The following is a 24,684-nucleotide window of genomic DNA, read 5'->3' as shown; positions in this document are numbered from 1 at the left end:
ATTAAAGTTACTGAAGAACAACCAGGCATTTACTTATTGCCAACAAAGTTACGATTCAATAAAGACGTGAATAACAAAATATATCAATGATGTCTTTTTCTAGGAATTTATAATTAAGATACTTTTCTCACAGTTCAAAAGCTATGATACAAAAAACAGAACAAACAAACCAAAAAACCTCAAGGACATAGAAATTGCTTTAGTGTGAATGTTATTCTGTGTTACCTAATGGTATGCAAAGGCTGGGGAGAGCTGCTTGCATGTGCTACAATGTGGATGCTTTTCATACTGATACCCATGTTGTCTCTAGAAGGATTAGACTTCTTTTTTCCATTTGGGAAGTGATGAAGAGTGAAGAGGAAAATTCCTCCAACATCCTATTAGTGAAAAGCTTTCAATGACTGAGTACACTCTCCTTCAGATAAGAGCATTATCACTTCTACTGGCCAACAGGTGATCCACACTCTGAATGCTGCATTCTAACAAGCTCTCCCAGCAATCACCTGGTCTTCTTCAGAGCCAGAAGCACACTCTGAAGAGACAGCTGAGTGAGATTATGAGCACAGTTTGTGGTCATGACCAAATTCCTTAGTGTGAGGCCAAGTGAATCATGGGAATCTAACTTTTAACCTTGGCTCCATCACATCATCAGTCAAAATGTTGCCAACTGAGGCAGTGAAACCAAGCCCTGCATTTGCCATTGGCACTGATGGGCTGTGTGCAGGTATCCGTACACTCTGCTGGGTCCACCTGCAGCTTCCTTGGTGAAGCAAAGTAAATAATTTACTAATTCAAACCTGCTTGGCTGTGTGGCTAATTTCCACAGCCAGATCGCTTCCAGAATTCCCAATGCCAATTATAATGACTCTCTTTCCAGTGAAACTCTCTGAATTCTTATAATCTCGACTATGGAAGTACTGTCCTTTGAACTTCTCAATTCCTACAAGAGAAGGGAAAATAATTATTGGGTGATGGTTTATCTGATATAATTTGTTAAATCATTCACTTTTTTGCAGTGTGTAGAGTTTATGCATATATTCTCCATATGTTCTGCTTTTACTCAGGTGCACTGTTGCCTTTCTGAATATTTTGCCTGTTTCCTTTTCCCATAGCCTAAGAGTGGAACCTTGTGATTTCCTTATCATAAGTAGTCTGCTTAACTCAGGATCTGTTAGTATTTTGGACCTGTGGACTCACAAATCCAAACTGCTTCAGAAAACCTCCATTCTCTTTTGTCTTTTCATCCTGTTTATTTTTCTTTTATTGAAGTATAGTTGACATAATATTATATCAGTTTCTGATGTACAACATAGTAACTTGATATTTATATAGATTATGCAACTTACAAAGTTATTACAATATTACAGTCTTTTGACTATATTCCTTGTGCTGTATATTACAGCACTGAGACTGATTTATTTTATAACTGGTAGCTTGTATCTCTTAATCCTCTTCACCTATTTTGCCCATCCCCCACCCCCTCTTTTCATCATCTGTAAATACCTACTTCCATTCCAATTGGAGTACATATATTCTTATATACTCTAAAGTATACATAGAGTGCTTTTTTCCCCAAAGAATGAAAATCCAGGTCAAAGACTGTTAATTAAGCTCTTTCTTTAAGCTTTATTTTCTTCCTTAGAAACTCAATATTTCTGTTTCCTCAATTGCTAAAAAAGCCCTCATTCAGGTTGAAGAAGACATGGTAAATATATACAATGGAATATTACTCAGCGATAAAAAAGAACAAAATACTGTCATTTGCAGCAACATAGATGGACCTAGAGATTGTCATACTGAGTGAAGTAAGTCAGAGGAAGACAAATATCATATGATATCGCTTATATGTGGAATCTAAAAAAAATGGTACAAATGAACTTATTTAAAAAACAGAAATAGACTCACAGATGTAGAAAACAAACTTATGGTTACCAGGGGGGAAAGGTGTGGGGGAGGGATTAACTGGTAGACTGGGATTGACATATACACACTACTATATATAAAATAGGTAACTGATAAATACCTACTGTATAGCACAGGGAACTCATCTCAGTACTCTGTAATGACCTATATGAGAAGAGAATCTAAAAACGAGTGGATATATTTATATGAATAACTGACTCACTTTGCTGTACAGCAGAAACTAACACAACATTATAAATCAACTATACTCCAACAAAAATTAAGAAGAAAAATTCTGTCATTCAATCTAATGCAGATCAACTTTTATCCTTAAAAAACTAAAATTATTGTAAAACTAAATATAGAGCCTTCTAATTTTCCTCTAGTCCCCCAAATTACTGGTATCTCTACCTCCTAAATAGCGTTAATACAAGTTACCCCATCACCTTTCAGAAGAATATGCAGAATTAGGATAAGCTTTATTTCATCCCAAGATAGGAAACACTCAGACCACATTCTTCCCATTCTTTAGGGATCAGGTCACAGGCATAGTTCAAGTGTCTTCCTTCCTTGTAGGCTACTTACCAGGGAAGCTTTCCAAGGGTAAGTGAGCATTGGTGTGATGGCCAGTGCAAACCATAACTCCATCGAAGACATTCACCTCCTTTTTCCCTTCAGATACCGTGACCACCTCCCATTGGCCTGAAGTGGAGAAATCAGGCTGCTTCTTCACACTGCACACGGTGGTCTGAAAAGAAAAGGGGTAGCCACAGGGCACTATAACCACAGCCTATATAGTGGACATCTTCCCTGACAGGACTCTCCTTGCAGAGGGTAAACAAACGGCTGATACCACATAACAGGCTCATGCAGGGGTATTTGATTTTCATACTCCACAAATCAGAACTTTTTTGTTTGGGGCTGTGGTCAGAGTGAGAAAACTTCCATGAGGCAAGCTAAATAAAACAGAGTTGGCAGACTAATGTTGCACTCTCCTCTGCTTCTAGAGAAGTGCAAATTACTAGTTCTCTGGACCATACCCTAGGGCAATGTGATACTTGAATAAAGTTTGGGCTTCTCTTGTGCTTCTGAGACACTCCATGCACTAAATGCCTATTCCTCCCCATACCCCCAGATATCCTGAGACCCTCTGATGCCTTCTTACCGCAAGTCCTGTTCTCACTGTCTGGCCTTAAACTTGTGACTGAGCTAGAGGGCTCCCTTTCCTAACAGAGTAGAAAAACATCTCAGTGACTCATATTTTATGTAAATGAACCTCTCTGACTCCCATAAATGCCCATTTTACAAGTAACTATAAAGAAAGAAGGTGTGAGATGGGATAGTCAGTGGCACAATTTTTAGCTTTAAAAAATAATAATAAATATAGGTTACTCTACCCAGGTTAAGGAAACATTAGGAATGTGTTCTATGTGCTTCTAGGGTTTATGCCATAATGTCTTGGTTGACTAATAGAGATACCCCTCTTGTATACCTGAGACATCATATACTACTTATAGTTCCTCTCTATCATGTTCTTACTTTTACACAGGCTGGTGCTTCTGCCTGAATAATCCTTTTACTCTTTCTTCATTTGGAGAAACTCACCCTTCAACATTTAGCTTGGTATTATCTCCTCTAAGAAAACTTCCCTGGTGTCTGATGCCTCATGCCCTGATGGGCTGTGTCCCTCCTCTGAGCTGCAATGTATAGATTTCAGTGGCATTTATCACTCTAACTCTTTATTTTTATAATTATGTTTACAATGAAATTTCTCTTCATTTTTCTATCTCCTTAACTAGACTGTGAAATCACTGTTTTGTTTTTTTTTTTTCTGTCTTCACTGCTTAGTATGGTAACAAACCTGTTTGTTTAAAGTGTTTAAACACAATAAGTGTTTAAAGAAGTGAAGAGAAGGACCACTAGGCTGTAAATGACTGACTTTGGAAGTCGTCACTGGATATTGCCATTTTAATTTTGTCATTAAACAGAAAAAGGCATGATTTAGTAGAATGATCAGAAGGTAGAAGATTTGGGCTTTTTGCCAGCTGTCAGAAGTATTGATTCTTTTATGGTCATGGTTTAGAATGATAGGAATATCACAGAAGACTTTACAGCATGAAGGAACCAGTGAAGTGATCTAGTACAGGCATCTTGTTTTACAAATAAACTTAAGACACATCGGCATTGAGGAACTTACTTGTCTGAAGTCACAAGTTGATTAGTGGTAGAGCAAAGACTAGAATTCAAGTTTTTGCTTCCCAATTCAGTGTTCCTCCCTCTACACCAGAGTTAACTTATTTGTTCCCTCATAACTTTTCAATACCTACTTCACTGGGTTGTTGTGATCACATAAATAATGCACTGGAAAGTACTTCAGAAAGTATAAAAGGGCTAAGCAGCAAGTTGTGGAAACAGAAGGTTTTGAAGTTCCCATGCCTGTCAGTTCCCTTCATTGTTTTATTGTAATCAAATGATATAGAATGAAGGCAATGAAATGAAGGTGGCTTCCTGGATCTGCAGTCAAAATACATAGAAGAGGGACCTTTCCATGAATATTTTCAGACATAGAGAAGACATAGAGTAGAATCTGTCTGGATAGGATAGATACATGAGCATATCAAACCAATCTATACATAAGCACTGGTAAATGAGAACAGTTATTCATTTACTTGAAACTCCGAACACAGAGATACCCACGAAATTCCCTACCTTAAACCGAATGTACTTTAGAAGGTCAAATTCTTTGGCATACATCCTGAAATACTCCAGGACCTGGGCGTTGTGCATGAAGTTAGGATAGTGATCTGGGACGGGGTAGTCACTGAAGCACATCATCTCCTTAGAAGTGTTGATGACCACTGACTTGTAAATACTGGCCCTCCCTTCTTCAGGTTCTTCCTGCAGTAAGTAAAAAGCATTCATGGCAACTTGAGAATTAAGGTCATGGTTTATAAACAGCCAAGAAACATTTGAAAATGTTTTCTGAAAGAAATACCAATTAAAAAAAGTCCCCTCCCCACAACCCTTCACATCTCCCAGTATTTGTGCCCTCGTGCAGTCTCTTCCCCTTGAATCTAAGTTGTCTTCATGGCTTGCTTTTGACCAACAGCATGCAGTTGGAATGATACTGAATGGCTTCCAAGACTAAGTGATAGGTAGTCTTGCAGCTTCTGTCTGGGTCTCTTAGAAAGCTTGCTCTGGTGGAAATCAGCAGCCACGTAAGATGTCCAGCTACCTTGAGACCACCATCCTGTGAAGAAGCCTGAGCTAGCCACATGAAGAGCATGTTTGGGATAGAGAGATGTGCAGCCAGCCCCCAGAAGTTCTAGGTATCCCAGCTGACGTTCTAAATATGTGAGCAGAGGGGTCATAGCACACGTCCAGTCCCAGCTGTCACCTGATTGCCATGACATAAGACTCCAAGTGAGACTGACCATCTGAGTAATAGTCTTTTAAATAGTATATATATTTCAAAGCCTAGGGAAGTTTCAAAAGTTTCATACGCTTGCCACATTGTTCTCCAGGAAACACTGTACTAACTTACATCCTGTCCACTATGTGTTCTCATTTTACCTCGTTTTTACTAAATTAAAAGACAATTACTCAGTGTTAGCAAAAATGAGGTGAAATGAGATCTTAGTACAATGTTTTCTGGACAGCAATGTGACAAGAATATGAAATCCTTGCAACTTAGCCTTTTAAAGAAAGATTCAGCAGTGTAGACAAAGATTTATGTTAAAGGATGTTAATGATAGCATTATTTATAACATAAAAATGAAGTAAGCTAAATGCCTGCAATATTGTGATTTATAGGAAATATATATTTGGTCATCCAGATGGTCAAAATATATTTCTCGTATATATTTGGTCTTTCTCCACAGTTCCTAGCTCAGAGCTCCCAGAACTCTCCTAATTTCCGAAGTGTTGAGAGTGATGAAAAGTACCCTTTGTTATGTTAATATGCTGACTTTTAGAAAGCAGCTAAGGATGGGGGCTGGTTACCAATGGAGCAAACCCTGTAATTAGAGGGTTGTAACTTTCAGTTGCCTAGCCCCTGATCTCTGGGGAGGGGACAGGGGCTGGAAGTTGAATCAATAACCAATGCCCAGTGATATCATCAATCATGCCTATGTCATGAAGCCTCTATAATAACCTAAAAGAGTGGGGTTCAGGGAGCTTCCAGGTTGGTGAACCAAAGAGATTAGGGGAGAGCGGTGTGCCTGGAGAGCGCATGGAAGCTCAGTGTCCTTTTCCCTATGTATCTCTTTCATTTGCCTGTTCCTAAATTATATTCTTTTACAACAAACCGGTAACCTAGTGAGTAAATGGGTTTCCTGTGTTCTGTGAGCAAATTAATCAAACCCAAGGGGTGGGGGTGGGGGTGGTCATGGGAATTTCTGATTTATAGTCAGTTGGTCAGAAGTATAGGTAAAAAACAACCTGGACATGAGACTGGCATCTGAAGTCCAAATCCAAGGAGGGGGTCATTGGAACCTCCAATCTGTAGCTGGTTGGTCAGAAGCCCAGGTAATAACCAGGACTTATGACTGGTGTCTAAAGTGGGGTTGAGGGACTGAGCCCTCGATCTGTGGAATCTGACGCTGTCTCTGGTTAGATAGGCATCAGAATTGAGTTGAATCCTTGGACATCCTGTTAGTGTTTGAGAATTGTTTGCTGGTGTCTGGGGACCACCCACCACCCACGCACACACACACACACACATTGGAATTGGTCTCAGAACCATTTAATGCCCAACAAAATTCACTGTAATTTTGAGAACCACTGCTCCAGATCCTTGCTACCTAAAGTAGGATCTGTGGACTAGCAGCAGGGGCATCACTTGGAAGATTGATAGAAATGCAGAATCTTAGGCCCCATCCCAGACCTACTGAATCGGAATCTGCCTTTTAACAAGATCCTCAAGTGTTTCAGATGCATCTGAAAGCAGAGAAGCATTGCTCTAGCTGATATCAAACCCCAGTTCACTGTTCTTTCCCCATCAAGGTTAACTTCTTTGCTTCCTCAAAAACTTCTACTAACTACCTCATGGGGTTGTTGTAGTGATCACATAACATAAAGCAGTATCTACCCAGATTGTTATATTAGTCTGTCACTGAGATATCACAAACCATGACTTTTCAACTCTATTATATTTTTTAAAAATTGTTTTGATTATGGAAAATTACCTTAACCAATTTCCCCCTCTTCTCTTTTTATTCCAGAAAAAGATATATGGATGTTACTGAACATTGAATGGCCACAAAGGAGAGTGTTCACTGGCTTTGCCCACATTAGAGATGATTTTCCTCCCATTTTTAGAGAAGAATTTTTCAGTTTCAGAATCCTGAATTGATCATTCCCATTTCTCTGCCCCATACTTCAAGATCTCATTCCCTTTGGCTGCTAATGGTGTTTTTACAAGTCTCTTCCAATCTATCCTACCTATTTCAACCAAAGTGTTCTTTCTAGGGTATGGTTGTATCTCTGCCCTAATTAAAATTTTGGATGCTGCCCCATTTTCTCTAGTGTGTATTTTTCAGCTTAGGATTCAAAGACCTCCATAATGTCTTATAGTCTATTCCTTATCTCCCCAACTAGATTGTAGGCCCCTTTACTTGTATTCATGCTCTTTCCCACAGCATATAAAATTATAAATAGCACTTAGTAGATATTTAATAGATGTATGTTGAATTATATTGAGAAAGGTGCATATAGAAAAAGGAAGTAAATTTACATAATGCATAACAAACAAATGAAATACATCAAAGTTCATTTAAAAACAGTTGAATAAGATATTTTAATCTTATTCACAAAAATTTGTTGTAAGGAAAATTGCAAAATAATATAAAACCAAATGCATAGAGATATTAATTTTATAGTATTTAAAATATCTGTTAATTAGAAACCACTTAAAATGCCCCCTCCCCCAATAGGAAAAGGGTTTAGAAAATTATGTTATCTCAATATGATGAAGAATTTACCTTCCACACCACTCCTTAAGTATCCTGCTAAATTCAAAGCAGATCCTGTCACCCTACTGCTTAATGGCTTCAACTGATTCCATTTGGAAAAGCAAATTTCTTATTTTGAAACTCAGCATATTTCACAATCTATCCCAATCTACCTTTGTATCTTCACTTAGTGCTCTCCTCAGTTAATTTCAAGCTTCTGAGTCATTAAATTGTTGTTGAAACATTCCAGACTCTTTCACAACTTTAAACTTTTGTAACAGTATAGTACTGCTTCTTCATTTGGAAAATTCCTATCTATCATTCAAGAGTCACATCAAATGTCACTTCTTTGGAGAAATATTTCTTGTCCTCTCCACTGAGTTTAATGCCCCATTCAACCTCCAAGCTGCTAAAGCTCTCCGCTCATATTGCCATCAAGGCAACTTAGAACACACGATATTCTGCATTTGTTTCTATGACTATGAGGTACCCAAAAGTAGGATTTGTGTCTTATTTTTTGTAGCTCTATCATCAAAACAGTACCTCATATATAGTGGATGCTTAATAAATGCTTTGAAATGAATTAATGAGTGAATTATAGAGATTGAATTTGGAGATACTTAAAACTATGATTTTGAAATCTGTGTAGAAACATTGAAAATGGCCTATGATATAACTTTAAGTGGAAAAAGTAATATGACAAAATGCAAGTCACATTCTAATCACCGAGTATACAATATTATGTATGCCTAGGGCAACTGTATACCTATGTCTACCCATATTTATATAATTACACATTGTATAATGTCACCCCTGTTATACGAGTATATTTTATTTATTTTAAATCAATAAAACTTGAAAGTAGGAAAAACAAATTGATTTATTAAGGAGGTATGATTTTTTCTTTTATTTTTGTAGAAGTGTTGTTTATACTACACCTTCATGTTAAAAACCTTCACCAAACTAGGAATAGAGGGAAATATCTTCAATTTGATAAAGAACATCTACAAAATACCTGCAGCTAACAGCGTACTTCATAGCGAGAAAATGGACAATTTCCCCATAAAATTGAGAACAAGTTAAGGACAGCCTCTCTTACCACTTCTATTCAACACTGTACTAGAAATGCTAACTAATGTAATAAGATAAGAAATGGAAATAAAAGTATACAGCCTTGGAAGGAATAAATAAAATGATTTTTATTCACAGATGATATGACTGTAGAAAATCCCAAAGAATTAAAAAAAATATTCCTGAAACTAATAAGCAATTATAGTAGTGTTGCAGGATACAAGGTTAATATACAAGAGTCACTTACTTTCCTATATACCAGAAATGAAAAATTGGACTTTGAAATACAGTACCATTTATAATAACACCCTCCAAATTAAGTGCTTAGGAAAAATCTAACAAAATATGTATGAGACTTATATGCAGATACCATAAAACACAGAAGAAGGAAATCAAAGATATAAATAAATGGAAAGATATGCTGTGCTCATAGATTGGAAGACTCAGTATTATTAAGATGTCAGTTTTCCCAACTTGATTTGTAGATTCAACGCAATCCCAATCAACATCGCAGCTAGCTATTTTGTAGATATTGACAAACTGATTCTAAAATTTACGTGGAAAGAAAAGAGGCTTAGAATAGCCAACTTTGACCTTAAGTGTGGACTGTGCATAGTGACTTTCTTGCAAAGAGTATAGTATGACAAGGGAGAAAAAAAGGAGCAACTTTACAGTGGCAAACCCTGATAAACACCATCTCAAGCCAGGTCGGCAAGGTTAATATCAATCAATTGTGATAAGTTTGATAGTATGTACCATTGATATGATGTGATAAGAATAGCACTTTATCTCTAAGGCCTTCCTCCCCAAAATTCATAACTCCAGTCTAACCATGATGAAAACATCAGGCAAATCCCAGTTGAGGGACATTCTATAAAATACCTAACCAGTAATCCTCAAAACTGTCAGGGTCATCAAAAACAAGTCTGAGAAATTGTCACAGCCAAGAGGAGCCTAAAGAGACATGACAACTACATGCATTGTGGTGTTCTGGATGGGAACACCTGGAACAGGAAAAGGCCATTAGGAAAAAATCCTAAGTAAATCTGAATAAAACATGGACTTCAATTTATAATAATGTATCAGTACTGGTTCATTAATTAGGACAAATGTATCATACTAATGTAAGATGTTAATAATATCTGGGCATGGGGTATATGGGAACTCTGTACTATCTTCCTAATGATTCTGTAAATCTAACACAGTTCTAAAATTCAAAGTTTATTTAAACATCTTGTTTGTATATAGCACTTTTTTTTAAAAAAAATTAAATTAATGAGTGGTAGGGTCCTTTTGGAACCAAGATGTTTGAGGGGGCAAGGGTAGACACATTCCTAACTTTTAAATTCAACTTCATTCATTCTTTCAGTAGATATTTCTGAAGTCCCTCTGTAGTAAAAACACTATATTAATGCTAAAAAATACAAGTCTGTCCCTGTTTTCCAAGGGTTCAAAGTTTAGTACAAGGAGTAGACCCATGCTTTCCACAGCAGGTGTGTTGGGATGACTGAGCTAAATGAATCACAGATCTTACCCCTGTGACAATAATCATATATTTGTATTCTTTTTCAAGCAACTAAGACAACAAAGTGTTATTGTGTGTCAACAAAAACCTTCAAGCCCTTCTAAACACCTGATTGGACCCTACGTAGGGTTCATTACTGTCAACTCACTGCTTTATAAAAGAGAGTGAGGGCAGAGCAGTACTGGGTCAGTGAGTGGAAAAAGAAGCTTCTGCTTCTGCATTTTAGTTTTTCCTACCATCAGTGAATAATCTGCCCTCTAGAGATGTATCTTGATTCTATTTCCTGCCTAAGCACATGACTCGCATTGAGTAGGAAGTTCATATGAGAAAAGAGAGAACAAGGGATGTAGGGTAGTATAATTGGAACTGAAGGGATTGGAGGCAATAGTAAGGGCAGAAGAAAGGAGAAAAATGACTCCCCTTCAGTGGGAGGAGTGAGAACAGTGTGGATCTTCTGTTCCTTTGACAGACTCTCAGAATCCCGTGGGACAGAAGCTGTCTTAGGACTGTTGTTCTCAGCGTTGTCTTCACACTGGACTCATCTGGGGAACTCTAAAATACTAATGCCTGGTCCTTACTCCCAGAGACCCTGTTTTAATTGCTTCTTGTCTAATGTGTAGACAAGGTTGAGATCTGCTGGTAAGAGGTCGTGTGGTGGCCCCGGAAAGCTCAGGGCACCAGAGTTTATCCCATCCACCTCAGAAGTCCTTTCTCCATACATCCTTAGCTAAACTGCAGAATGCCTGAGGGCAGTGGCAGGAGGTTATATAACTCTGTATCTCCACACCGTCTAACACAGTCTGAGCTTCAGAAATGTTTGTTCAATGAATTGTTATTGATTTTGTTTTAAAGATGCAATGTCATCCTCATTAATCACCTGGGAAACCTGGGGTAAAAGCTGAAGGGCAAAGGTTTCCATGTTGGCTGCGCATTAGAAATAGCTAGTGGAGAGCTTTATTGGCACCCAGGCCAATAAAACCAGAATCTGGATGGGCTGATATCAGTATTTGTTAAAGTTTGTTAAAGTTCCCCAAGTGATTGTTCAGTGTTGCAGCCAAAGCTGACAGCCACTGCTCTACAGTTACCCTCTTTTAAGTATTTTTGTATCCATTCAGTTGTCTTTTGGGGGGGGGGTTTGATATATTTAAGAATTAAAAACACCCCTTCATCTAAGGGTGTTTATTAATTTTATATTTTAAATTAAAATGTACTAAATATGCCTCATTTTACATTATATTGTATCCATGTGCTATCTTTGTATCACATATACACTTTAGAACCTCACTACGTGAACTGTAGTTATCAGATCAGCAGCATCAACATCACCTGGGGCTTTACCTGAAATATAGATCTTGGCACCACCCCAGATTAATGAATCGGAATGTACACTTCAGCAAAAGCTCCAGTGATTCATGTGCACGTTAAAGTTGGAGAAGCACTGCTTTGGTATGCTTTAAGGATTTTTAAAATTCAGATTGACTAAAGAATATTAAAAATTATTTTCCAGCATTACATACTTCTTAAAACCTCAGCATTTCGTAAGGGATTTATCACTTTAAGCTATTTCGTTCATAAAGTAATATTGTAGTATGAAAATTAAAGTGATATGTCTCACATTTCTACCGACTTTTCACCATCAGTCTGGTCCAACTTTAATGAGGAGATCAAGAAGAAAGAAATTTATATTGAGTCCCTGAGACCTGTTACAAGAAAGAGAAAATGGAAGCCCTGAGTTGCCAGTGGCTTACTGGACACCCGGTAGCAATGGTGGCATTCCAAAGTGCTTGGGACGATCCTATATATGAAACCCCCAATGAATTACAGAAAATTTAGTCGGGGGTAGGATGGGGGAGAGGAAGGCTCTAAATAACAAGCAAGGGGGTCACAGAAAAGCAGATCTGAGGCAATTCTTGAGGAAACCAGCATCAGCATGTAAAACATGTTTAATCTGCAATTAATGGATGTTTATAATACCTCAGGCTCCACAACTGTGTAACTGTGGAATATGTGAGAATGAAGGTGTCTATTTCACAAGCATTCTAAGCAGCCACCCAAGATATTTTGCTTCTCTAGGATTCATTTATAAAATGTAAATATATTTGGTGCCTAATATATGCCAGGCATCCCCCGTGGCTCTAGAAATATAGTGGTGTTTGTGTGTGTGCATTTATAATATATGTAAAATATATGTATGTTGTATATAATGTAATAGACACAGATGTGGTCTGTCTTAACAGCAGTCAGAGCACTATGATGAAATATAGCTTATTTATTTTCAAGAAAGCAGTTTATAAGGTGCTGAAATTTTGCCAAGAGTATAATCAGAAAACACTCCAAATTGGGTCTTTAACAGAGAAGAAGTTTAAACCACTTTGGAAATAAAACCTGATAATCAGGTAGGATGGTGGACCCTTCACTAATTTCATGCCTGGTCAGTAGTTGCCAGACCTGGCTAGGATGCTTACCAGACACCAAATGTGTGGGCCACACTCTAGGCCTACTGAATAGTAACTGATGTTTAGCAATTATTGTGCCACTGTTATTAGTGATGACACAAGTATTCATTCACTTAATCCCCACAATAACTCTATGAAGTGGGTGCCAATATTATCTCCTTCTTAAAGATGACAACACAGAGGTACAGAGAGGGTTAATGGTTTTCCCCAAGGTCACAGTAGGATTTGAACCCAGACGTGCTCTTAACCTCTACACCATGCTGTGGCTGGATTTCAAAAGTAAAATTTTCTATTTATTACAAAATATTAATTAACAGTCTTTTCAGCCATGCCCAAGACTGATTATCACCGAGGCGTGCATGGTGTGCTGAGGAGTATCCACCCTAGATCCGAATAGGGACGATTGTCAAATAGAGTTAGTCCCCAAGATGGAGCCCAGATGCAAAACAACTGTACTGCTGTTCTACTAAGGAATGCTATGAACGAATGTAACCACTTTTAAGTAGCTGGCCAGCACCGTGTTCGTTTTGTGAAATATGAAACAAATCTGGACACCTTAATACACTTAAAACACTGGCTTAAAAAGTGAGTTGAAAAGCAAACCCAATGGATGTTGCTTTGGAGATCAGTTAAGGAGGGTGATATTCTTTGACATATAATAAGCTTAACTATCATTTAAGTAAGAAGATACCTTAACTGTTAGTAACAAGTTGCAGGACTCGGTGTGCATATTAAAGCAACTCAACTGTAAAACTGAGTCTGTGCAAGGACAAGAAAACCCAGTTGCAGGTGCCCTCTGCCCTTCTCTGAAGACGGGACTACTGCTTTGATTTCTCAAGTGAAGGAAAAGTGCAAAGCAAGGAAGGCAGCCAGATTTTATATCCTATTCAAGCACTAGAATCATTAGAGAATTGTTTAAAGTAAAGAAGGAAGGAAGCAACGAAGGAAGGAAGGTAAGAAAGAAAAGAAAAAAAAAATAGTAAGGTTAGAAGAGATTGAAAAGGGGGATTCCTGGAAGGAGCTGTAAGCAGTATTCTAGATCACTTACCGATGAACGCAGACCAAGAGCAACCACTTTACATGCCTGCCATTCTGCTACACCCCCCTACCAAGATTGTTACCCTTTTATGGATAGCGGCAAAACTCATTACAGACAGTGCCCAACATGTGATTTTTTGACTTTACAATGGTTCAAAAGCGATACACATTCCATAGAAACCACACTTCGAATTTTGAATTTTGATCTTTTCCTGGGTTAGCGATATTTTGTAACATACTCCGGTGATGCTGGGCAGTGGCAGCTTCCAGTCAGCTGGAAGGCTCAGGAGGGTAAACAACTGATAGACTTACAACCATTCTGCGCCCAAACAACCATTCTGTTTTTCATGTTCACTACAGCATTCAATAAATTACTTGAGCTATTCGACACTTTATTATAAAATAGGCTTTGTGTGAAATGATTTTTCTGACTGTAGGCTAACGTAAGTGCTTTGAGCACGTTTAAGGTAGGCTAGGCTCAGCTATGGTGTTAGGTAGATTAGGTGTATTAAACACATTTGTAACAGGATATTTTCAATTTACGATGGGCTTATCAAGATGTAACCTCATTGTAAATCAAGGAAGATCTGTAATGAAAATGATCTCTGTGCCATTTTCACAGACATCAGTAAAGGACAAAACGAGGGATACCTGCGTCCCATTTTGCTGCCAGCGTAGGGACAGAGGAACCTGCATAGAACCTGAGGTGGTGGCTGCTGAGAGGAGGTCAGCAGGTTGAAGTCTGGCAGGTTTAATCACTGTGAAGCCCATCATACTTCCTGACACGAGGTAAAATATCTTATGCAATGGTTCAATACTTGGCGAGAGCTCCAAGTATTAAGGAACAAGATTTACCTGAAACCTCCACAGCCCTCCGATGTCATCAGTCCCTTCAAAGCAGACAGGCTCCAAGCCTTCTTCCAGGCAGCACTTGATAGACGTGAGCCCACTCACTCCTCCCCCAATCACAGCAATTCTTTTCTTGGTCATGGTCTCCAGAGATCTTCACCGGGCTGGGTCAGTGTAACCTGTCCTAAAGAAAGGATGACAAAAGACAGAAAGCACACATCAGTTAACACCTTTCAAAGAAGAGCTTGAACGTAGCATTTAGATAAATTCTGCAGCAGCAGGTGCCTTTGGGGAACCCAGATTCCAGCGTCCTCGTGGACCACCGGGAACTACTACACCTTGGATGGGTGAGCCCTGTGCCTGGAAGACCCAGAGCTGAGACCCAGAGCTGAGAGCTCTGCTGTGGTACCCGACCTCGCTGCCTTTGCCCCAACACTGGCAGATCCTTCAGCTGCGATATGGAGGGCACTGCACTTTCAGCTCTTTGCAAAGAAATGTAAAACAACAAAGTACAAACAGCAGCAATAGCCAATGTGGAGGGGCTGTTCAGCTCCACCTCCTTTCAGCCAACACACCGCCCACTCAGCAGCGCCCATTACCCCCACGGAGGGGAGAAAACGTGGGCCAAACCTGCTCTGGGCAGAAATAATTAACCCTATGACCTCTCTGTTTTTCACCTGCAGTTGCCCGCACTCTCAGCTACTCTCAGGGGAGACCCTAGGGGCTGGAATCTCCATCACCCGCCCTTCCCATTCACTTTTAACTTCCTGGTGTTGTCTTATAGTGACAGACTCCTACTGGTGAAGGGAAACTGTCACCAACAACCCCGAAGCAAGTCTTGCTCAAAAGCTTAAGCGGAAAACATGTCTTTCAGGAGATCTGTCAGAACACATCCCGGCCCCTCGTCCACCTCTCCAAGCCAACCCCCAACCCCACAAATCGGATCTTTGGTTCCGTGCTATGGGAAGAAATTTACTTTAAAATACCCATGCACTGAGCTGGGCGCTGGGGTACAGTGGGGAGTGAGGGGATTAAGTTTCCTACTTAGAGGAGCTTATAGTTTAGTAGAGAAGACTGATACACAAACAGATAATTTCAAAAAAATAAAAATACTGCGAAAAAGAACTTTCCTCACACAGCTACCTGCGTGATTACAAACACAAAATATCCACTTTTAAAATGTAACAAATTTTTCAAATCATTCAGCAATGACCAATGTAATGGATATAGGATTTCATACACTGGGTCAGAATCAGGGCTTATTCAACCCAGGAGTCTATTTTGACAGGTGTAAGGGGTTCTGGGAGAGCTGGGTTTTAACCGATGCCATGCATCTCTGTGCACCTTATACTACCCACTGAGTCAACCTTGCTGAAGATGATTTGATGCCAATAATTCCAGCACTGGGTTTTGACTTACTGACCTGGTTTTGACTTAGTGACCTCACCCCGAAAGTATCCTTCCCAGGCCAATGGGTTATTTCTCAAGGGTTTACCTTATATGGTGCAAAAGATACAATGGGAATGGATCATATCTTTTGGGAAGGCACACATATAATCCTCTCGGCAACCCCATGGAGAAAGTACTATCAAGTAAGAAAAAGTACTTGTACTTTCAAGTAAGTACTATCAAGTTGTTACTTACTTGCAAGTAAGTGAAAAGACAGGTAGGTACACCTGGCAGTCTGGCTTCAGGCCTGGGCTTCAATCACTATATATAGTCTCCTTTATGAGAATATTTTTACATCTTATTTAGCCACAAGTCCTTTGTCCATTTCTCATCTCTCTGTTGCATCCCTTTTCTTTGCCTAACTCCTGCCTTTACAGTTTACACTTTAGTTGAACTGCTTTTAGCTATTGCCTTATTTGAACTACTTTAAAATATGTTTAAAAATAGATCTTTGGTTTGGGAAATCATTTGGCTTCATCAGGAAGTCTCCTGTTCAAAATATGGTTGAATTATATGAACACACACACACATGCACACACACAGTGGGGAACACAGGACATCAACATATCCTAATGGGAGAATAAAGGGAAAGAAGCTTAAGGATAGAGTTATATATATTTTTCAGTAATTAAAAAAAGTGTTTTTGTTTTTTGATGTGGTTCTGTCTTTTTGATATGGTTCTTATTATCAAAATGTCATTAATCTCTCAATAGTCATCTTAAGACAAGCTAATCAAAAAGTTCATATTTTTCTTTAAAAATAAAAGCTCCTATTTACTTTTGTTCTGGATTCTCTTCTCACTTTGCTCCAGAAATCCCTTATTTAACTAGTGTCCTCACCATCAAATACCATGAAATAGAATGTCTTTTGTCACCAAATATCTTTTCTGCTGTCTAAGGCTACTTTCTCCTAGAAAGAAAAAGCAGGGGTTTGTTTTGTTTTGTTTTTTCCAGTTACCTAAATGCATCTCCCTTGAGATTTCAAAAATATTAACCTCTCTTCTTATCCCTCCCCAAGATTTATGGCAGTGGAAGGGCCACCGAATACTAAAGAACAAGAAGTTCTCATATAATCATCCTGTTTCTATTAGACCATGGTTTATTGGGTGTTGGAGAAGTTGGTGACTTCCTTTGACTTAATGAGTTGCTGGACCACAAAAAGCCAATCTGAGTCTGAGGGAGATGATTGCAAGTCACCCAGAGATCCCAGAATTTGAGCTGGATGCAGCACCTGGATGAATCTGGAGTTGTCTCCCTTGGGGTGGGGATGAGCATATCAGGAGAAGGATGAACACAGAATTCTAGTGGCTAGAGGGGTGTCAGACAATGCTAACTCTTCATTAAAATCTGTTTTCCTCATATTACAGCATTATAGGACTGTAGCTGGGATGGGGCTGCCCAAATAGCAACAGTATTTCCCAGTTTCCCTTGCAGCTGCACGTGGCCATATGACTAAGTTCTCACTAAGTTCTGTCTAACCCATTTAAAAGGCAATGGTTTTCCCTGGACTTCTGCTCACTCTTCTTTCCTGTAGCCTAGAATAATGATAACCAGAGAGACCTTTGGGAACTATGTATTGAAGTAGGTCCACCATCAGATTGGGGCCCTAAATGACTGGATCTTCTAATCTGGTTCTATTAATCTTGGATTCTTACATGAGAGATAAGTAAATTGCTATTTTGTTTGTGCTATTTGAGTTTTTAATTTTGCTTTTTACAGCTGTTTAGACAACCCTAATTAATATTAGTATCAACATTCTTTGGACCTGTAACTTTTTAAAGACTGATATCTTTCATAAAAGTTTTCAGTTATAGGGCTTCCCTGGTGGTGCAGTGGTTAAGAATCCACCTGCCAGTGCAGGGGACACAGCTTCGAGCCCTGTTCCGGGAAGATCCCACATGCTGCGGAGCAACTAAGCCCGTGCGCCACAAGTACCGAGCCTGCGCTCTAGAGCCCGCAATCCACAACTACTGAGACCACGTGCCACAACTACTGAAGCCCACGCACCTAGAGCCCATGCTCCACAACAAGAGAAGCCACCGCAATGAGAAGCCTGCGCACCACAACGAAGAGTAGCCCCCACTCGCCGCACCTAGCGAAAGCCCACGTGCAGCAACAAAGACCCAATGCAGCCAAAAATAAATAAATTAAGAAAAAAGATTTTCAGTTATAAATGTGAACTTATACTATAATAATACCTTTAAAAATAAAATTCTGAAAAGAGTGTTTTAATGCAACCATTTTACATATGGGAATTTTAACTTATAAATGAATTACTTGGATAATTTTGGATGTGTTAGAGATGCCTAGTTATAGGAAAACTGATGAATACTTTTATAAACTGAATATTAATCTCTCCCTACTGAGTCAGTTTTACAATTTCAGAACAATACAAGAATTACTTTTAAAACTTAATATTGTAAAATGTAATTTTAATGCTTTACTACTTTGTGTTTTGTAATTAATTACTTTTACACCTGGCAAATATGTTTTATGTTGTTTTTAAATTACTTGTAAAACGTTTTAAACCTTGACTCAAATTTTCTCTGTTTAAGCTAACTGCAGATTTGCAAGTGAGTATATACAGGCTCAACTTTGACTAAAGCTTTCTACAGACAAAAGGCAGGCAGAGGACATGGGGGTGGGGGGAGGACCATAGCGTCCTGCTCCATTTCAGCTGTGCTTCTTGTGCATCCAGTGGTGCAAGCCATGCTCTAACACACAAACACAAGTAATGGAAGAGCCTGCCCTTCATGATTTTCAAAGATGATTGGAAATACAGAATATAAACCCGTTAAAAAGATTTAGAGATACTTAAAAATACCATAAAAAAAAGAGGAAAATCTCCAATGAAGAAATGACTGGGTTCTAAAAAGTTAATCAATTTTAACAATTTTAATCAATTGTTGAAAATCAGAATACATTTTCCCATAGAACCAATATCATTTTTTATGGTTAAGGAACTGGAAATATTGTAAAAACCAAATGAAGCACAAAAGAAAATCAGTTAAAATTCTGGATCAGTAGGAATGGAAGTTTTGTGGTAATGGCTCATTCACATTGAGAAGAAAAACATTCATATCTGATGAGTCTCTGGGGGCTCTTGTCCTCCCTTTTACTCCTCAGGCACAGGATCCTTCTTGTGGCCTGCACATCAGAGACAGTTGAGACTTGTCCTAGGGTGAGGACAGGGGAGATCATGAGAAGGAGATGATTCTAGGTATGGTTCAGAGGTAGAATGACTGTAATGATGGATGTGGAGCAGAGGTGTCATACAGAGAGTTTTCTTGTGCACTTTCCCAACCAATATCCACCTCCAGAGGTAAGCATTGTTTCCTTTTGTTTTTGTTTGTTTTTTATTACTGAGGTATAATTGACATGTAACATATTAGTTTCAGGTGTACAACACTTGTGCATCTGAATATTTGTATATTGTGAAATGATAACCAAAATAAGTCTAGTTAACATCTGATGCTTTTATTTGTTCTCAAACTTCATATAAATAGAATTACATAGTATATACTCTCTGTGCTTGGAATCGTTACACAATGTAGTGTTTTTAAGATTTATCCAGGTAGTTGCATGTATCAGTAGGTTGCTCTTTTTATTTGTATGAATCTATAATTTGTTTATCCATTCTCCTATTGATGAATATTTGGATTATTTCCACTTTTTGGTGTAATGAAGAAGGTGTTTTATTCTTGAACAAGTCCTTTTTGTGGACATCTGCTCTCATTTTTCTTGTGTGCCTAAGAGTGCAATTGCTTGGTCATAGGGTAGGTTTATGTTTAACTTTAGTTGCAACTGCCAAAAAGTTTTCAAAAGAGGTTGTGCCATTTTATACACTCACCTGCAATATAAAAGCTGCAGTAGCTTCATAGCCTCTCAGCACTTGGTACTGTTCGTCATTCTTGTGGGTGTGTGGTATTATCTCATGGTGTTTTGGATTTGAATTTCCCTGATGACTTATGATGTTGAGCGTCTTTCCATTTAATTTCTTGGCCATTTGTATATCTTCTTTGCAAAGTGTTTGTGAAAACGTTTTGCCTATTTTTTAAAAGCTGATTGGTCTTATTATTGAGTTGTAAGAGTTCTTTTTTTTTTTTTGCCGTACGCGGGCCTCTCACTGTTGTGGCCTCTCCCGTTGCGAAGCACAGGCTCCGGCCGCGCAGGCTCCGGCCGTGCAGTCTTCGTCCGCGGCTCACGGGCCCAGCCGCTCCGCGGCATGTGGTATCTTCCCGGGCCGGGGCAAGAACCCGTGTCACCTGCATCGGTAGGCGGACTCTCAACCACTGCGCCACCAGAGAAGCCCCTGTAAGAGTTCTTTGTACAAGCTGGTTAAAAATTCTTTGCAGATATATTTATTTCAAAATATTTATTATTTATTTATTTTTGGCTGTGCTGGGTCTTCACTGCTTTGCGCGGGGGCTTTCTCTAGTTGCGGTGAGTGGGGGTTACTCTTCGTTGCCGTCAGCAGGCTTCTCACTGTGGTGGCTTCTCTTGCTGTGGAGCACAGGCTCTAGGCGCGTGGACTTAAGTTGTTGTGGCACGTAGGCTCAGTGCTTGTGGCTTGCAGGCTCTAGAGCGCAGGCTCCGTAGTTGTGGCGCACGGGCTTAGTTGCTCTGTGACATGTGGGGTCTTCCCGGACCCGGGATCGAACCTGTGTCCCCTGCACTGGGAGACGGATTCTTTTTTTTTTTTTTTTAATCTTTATTGGAGTATAATTGCTTTACAATGGTGTGTTAGTTTCTGCTTTATAACAAAGTGAATCAGTTATATATATACATATGTTCCCATATCTCTTCCCTCTTGCGTCTCCCTCCCTCCCACTCTCCCTATCCCACCCCTCTAGGTGGTCACAAAGCACCGAGCTGATCTCCCTGTGCTATGCGGCTGCTTCCCACTAGCTATCTATTTTACGTTTGGTAGTGTATATATGTACATGCCACTCTCTCGCTTTGTCACAGCTTACCCTTCCCCCTCCCCATTTCCTCAAGTCCATTCTCTAGTAGGTCTGTGTCTTTTTTCCTGTCTTACCCCTAGGTTCTTCATGACATTTTTTTCCTTTAAATTCCATATATATGTGTTAGCATACGGTAATTGTCTTTCTCTTTCTGACTTACTTCACTCTGTATGACAGAATCTAGTTCCATCCACCTCATTACAAATAGCTCAATTTTGTTTCTTTTTATGGCTGAGTAATATTCCATTGCATATATGTGCCACATCTTTATCCATTCATCCGATGATGGACACTTAGGTTGTTTCCATCTCCGGGCTATTGTAAATAGAGCTACAATGTACATTTTGGTACATGACTCTTTTTGAATTATGGTTTTCTCAGGGTATATGCCCAGTAGTGGGATTGCTAGGTCATATGGTAGTACTATTTGTAGTTTTTAAGGAAACTCCATACTGTTCTCCATAGTGGCTGTACCAATTCACATTCCCACCAACAGTGCAAGAGTGTTCCCTTTTCTCCACACCCTCTCCAGCACTTATTGTTTCTAGATTTTTTGATCATGGCCATTCTGAACGGCGTGAGATGATATCTCATTGTAGTTTTGATTTACATTTCTCTAATGATTAATGATGTTGAGCATTCTTTCATGTTTGTTGGCAGTCTGTATATCTTCCTTGGAGAAATGTCTATTTAGGTCTTCTTTGGAGAAATGTCTCTTTAGGTCTTCTGCCCATTTTGGGATTGGGTTGTTTGTTTTTTTGTTATTGAGCTGCATGAGCTGCTTATACATTTTGGAGATTAATCCTGTGTCAGTTGCTTCATTTGCAAATATTTTCTCCCATTCTGAGGGTTGTCTTTGGTTGTTTATGGTTTCCTTTGCTGTGCAAAAGCTTTGAAGTTTCATTAGGTCCCATTTGTTTATTTTTGATTTATTTATTTTTATTTCCATTTCTCTAGGAGGTGGGTCAAAAAGGATCTTGCTGTGATTTATGTCATAGAGTGCTCTGCCTATGTTTTCCTCTAAGAGTTTGATAGTTTCTGGCCTTACTTTTAGGTCTTTAATCCATTTTGAGCTTATTTTTGTGTATGGTGTTAGGGAGTGATCTAATCTCATACTTTTACATGTAGCTGTCCAGCTTTCCCAGCACCACTTATTGAATAGGCTGTCCTTTCTCCAGTGTACATTCCTGCCTCCTTTATCAAAGATAAGGTGACCATGCGTGCGTGGGTTTATCTCTGGGCTTTCTATCCTGTTCCATTGATCTATCTTTCTGTTTTTGTGCCAGTACCATACTGTCTTGATTACTGTAGCTTTGTAGTATAGTCTGAAGTCAGGGAGCCTAATTCCTCCAGCTCCATTTTTCATTCTCAAGATTGCTTTGGCTATTCAGGGTCTTTTGTGTTTCCATACAAATTGTGAAATTTTTTGTTCTAGTTCTGGGAAAAATGCCAGTGGTTGTTTGATAGGGATTGAATTGAATCTGTAGATTGCTTTGGGTAGTAGAGTCATTTTCACAATGTTGATTCTTCCAATCTAAGAACATGGTATATCTCTCCATCTATTTGTATCATCTTTAATTTCCTTCATCAGTGTCTTATAATTTTCTTCATACAGGTCTTTTGTCTCCTTAGGTAGGTTTATTCCTAGATATTTTATTCTTTTTGCTGCAATGGTAAATGGGAGTGTTTTCTTGATTTCACTTTCAGATTTTTCATCATTAGTGTATAGGAATGCAAGAGATTTCTGTGCATTAATTTTGTATCCTGCTACTTTACCAAATTCATTGATTAGTCTAGTAGTTTTCTGGTAGCATCTTTAGGATTCTCTATGTATAGGATCATGTCATCTGCAAACAGTGACAGCTTTACTTCTTCTTTTCTGATTTGGATTCCTTTTATTTCCTTTTCTTCTCTGATTGCTGTGGCTAAAACTTCCAAAACTATGTTGAATAAGAGTGGTGAGAGTGGGCAACCTTGTCTTGTTCCTGATCTTAGTGGAAATGTGTTCAGTTTTTCACCATTGAGGACAATGTTGGCTGTGGGTTTGTCATATATGGCCTTTATTATGTTGAGGACAGTTCTGTCTATGCCTACTTTCTGCAGGGTTTAAATAAATGGGTGTTGAATTTTGTTGAAAGCTTTCTCTGCATCTATTGAGATGACCATATGGTTCTTGTCCTTCAATTTGTTAATATGGTGTATCACGTTGATTGATTTGTGTATATTGAAGAATCCTTGCATTCCTGGAATAAACCCCACTTGATCATGGTGTATGATCCTTTTAATGTGCTGTTGGATTCTGTTTGCTAGTATTTTATTGAGGATTTTTGCATCTATGTTCATCAGTGATATTGGCCTGTAGTTTTCTTTCTTTGTGATATCCTTGTTTGGTTTTGGTATCAAGGTGATGGTGGACTCGTAGAATGAGTTTGGGAGTGTACCTCCCTCTGCTATATTTTGGAAGAGTTTGAGAATGATAGGTGTTAGCTCTTCTCTAAATGTTTGATACAATTCGCCTGTGAAGCCATCTGGTCCTGGGCTTTTGTTTGTTGGAAGATTTTTAATCACATTTTCAATTTCAGTGCTTGTGATTGGTCTGTTCATATTTTCTATTTTTTCCTGATTCAGTCTTGGTAGGTTATGCATTTCTAAGAATTTGTCCATTCCTTCCAGGTTGTCCATTTTATTGGCATAGAGCTCCTTGTAGTAATCTCATGATCTTTTGTATTTCTGCAGTGTCAGTTGTTACTTCTCCTTTTTTATTTCTAATTCTATTGATTTGAGTCTTCTCCCTTTTTTTCTTGATGAGTCTGGCTAATGGTTTATCAATTTTGTTTATCTTCTCAAAGAACCAGCTTTTAGTTTTATTGATCTTTGCTATCATTTCCTTCATTTCTCTTTCATTTCTTTCTGATCTGATTTTTATGATTTCTTTCCTTCTGCTAACTTTGTGGGTTTTTTGTTCTTCTTTCTCTAATTGCTTTAGGTGCAAGGTTAGGTTGTTTATTCGAGATGTTTCCTGTTTCTTAAGATAGGATTGTATTGCTATAAACTTCCCTCTTAGAACTGCTTTTGCTGCGTCCCATAGGTTTTGGGTCGTCGTGTCTCCGTTGTCAGTTGTTTCTAGGTACTTTTTTATTTCCTCTTTGATTTCTTCAGTGATCAGTTCGTTATTAAATACTGTATTGTTTAGCCTCTATGTGTTTGCATTTTTAACAGATCTTTTCCTGTAATTGATATCTAGTCTCATAGTGTTGTGGTAGGAAAAGATACTTGATACAATTTCAATTTTCTTAAATTTACCAAGGCTTGATTTGTGACCCAAGATATGATCTATCCTGCAGAATGTTCCATGAGCACTTGAGAAAAATGTGTATTCTTTTGTTTTTGGATGAATGTCCTATAAATATCAATTAAGTCCATCTTGTTTAATGTATCATTTAAAGCTTGTGTTTCCTTATTTATTTTCATTTTAGATGA

General features: G+C 38.6%; 1 protein-coding gene and 2 long non-coding RNA genes across 4 annotated transcripts in view; 1 reads left to right on the top strand and 2 right to left on the bottom strand.

Moving 5' to 3' along the window:
* LOC101270020 (flavin-containing monooxygenase 5) overlaps nt 1-15,307 on the bottom strand; it is a 28,973-nt gene extending 13,666 nt beyond the window's left edge. The window contains exons 1-5 of one of the 2 annotated variants that reach the window (XM_004285810.3): nt 15,207-15,307; nt 14,799-14,976; nt 4,612-4,800; nt 2,488-2,650; nt 798-940 (exon numbers count right to left, since the gene is read on the bottom strand). In XM_004285810.3, coding sequence (XP_004285858.2) covers nt 798-940; nt 2,488-2,650; nt 4,612-4,800; nt 14,799-14,933 — 630 coding nt within the window. In that variant the 5' untranslated portion in view covers nt 14,934-14,976; nt 15,207-15,307. Of the gene's footprint in view, nt 1-797; nt 941-2,487; nt 2,651-4,611; nt 4,801-14,798; nt 14,977-15,130 lie in introns of both variants that reach the window. The other variant, XM_049702251.1, reaches the window with a different exon arrangement.
* LOC125962137 (uncharacterized) overlaps nt 1-24,684 on the bottom strand; it is a 188,379-nt gene that overhangs the window by 18,901 nt on the left and 144,794 nt on the right. The window lies entirely within an intron of this gene.
* On the top strand, nt 948-7,415 carry LOC117198779 (uncharacterized). Its single transcript, XR_004480027.2, has 2 exons — nt 948-1,805; nt 7,125-7,415. It is a non-coding gene; the product is annotated as an uncharacterized LOC117198779 (long non-coding RNA).

The sequence above is a fragment of the Orcinus orca genome, chromosome 1 (assembly GCF_937001465.1).
Source record: "Orcinus orca chromosome 1, mOrcOrc1.1, whole genome shotgun sequence".
NCBI lineage: Eukaryota > Metazoa > Chordata > Mammalia > Artiodactyla > Delphinidae > Orcinus > Orcinus orca.
Note: the sequence above shows the minus strand (reverse complement) of the source record. Positions and strands in the feature narration are given on the sequence as shown.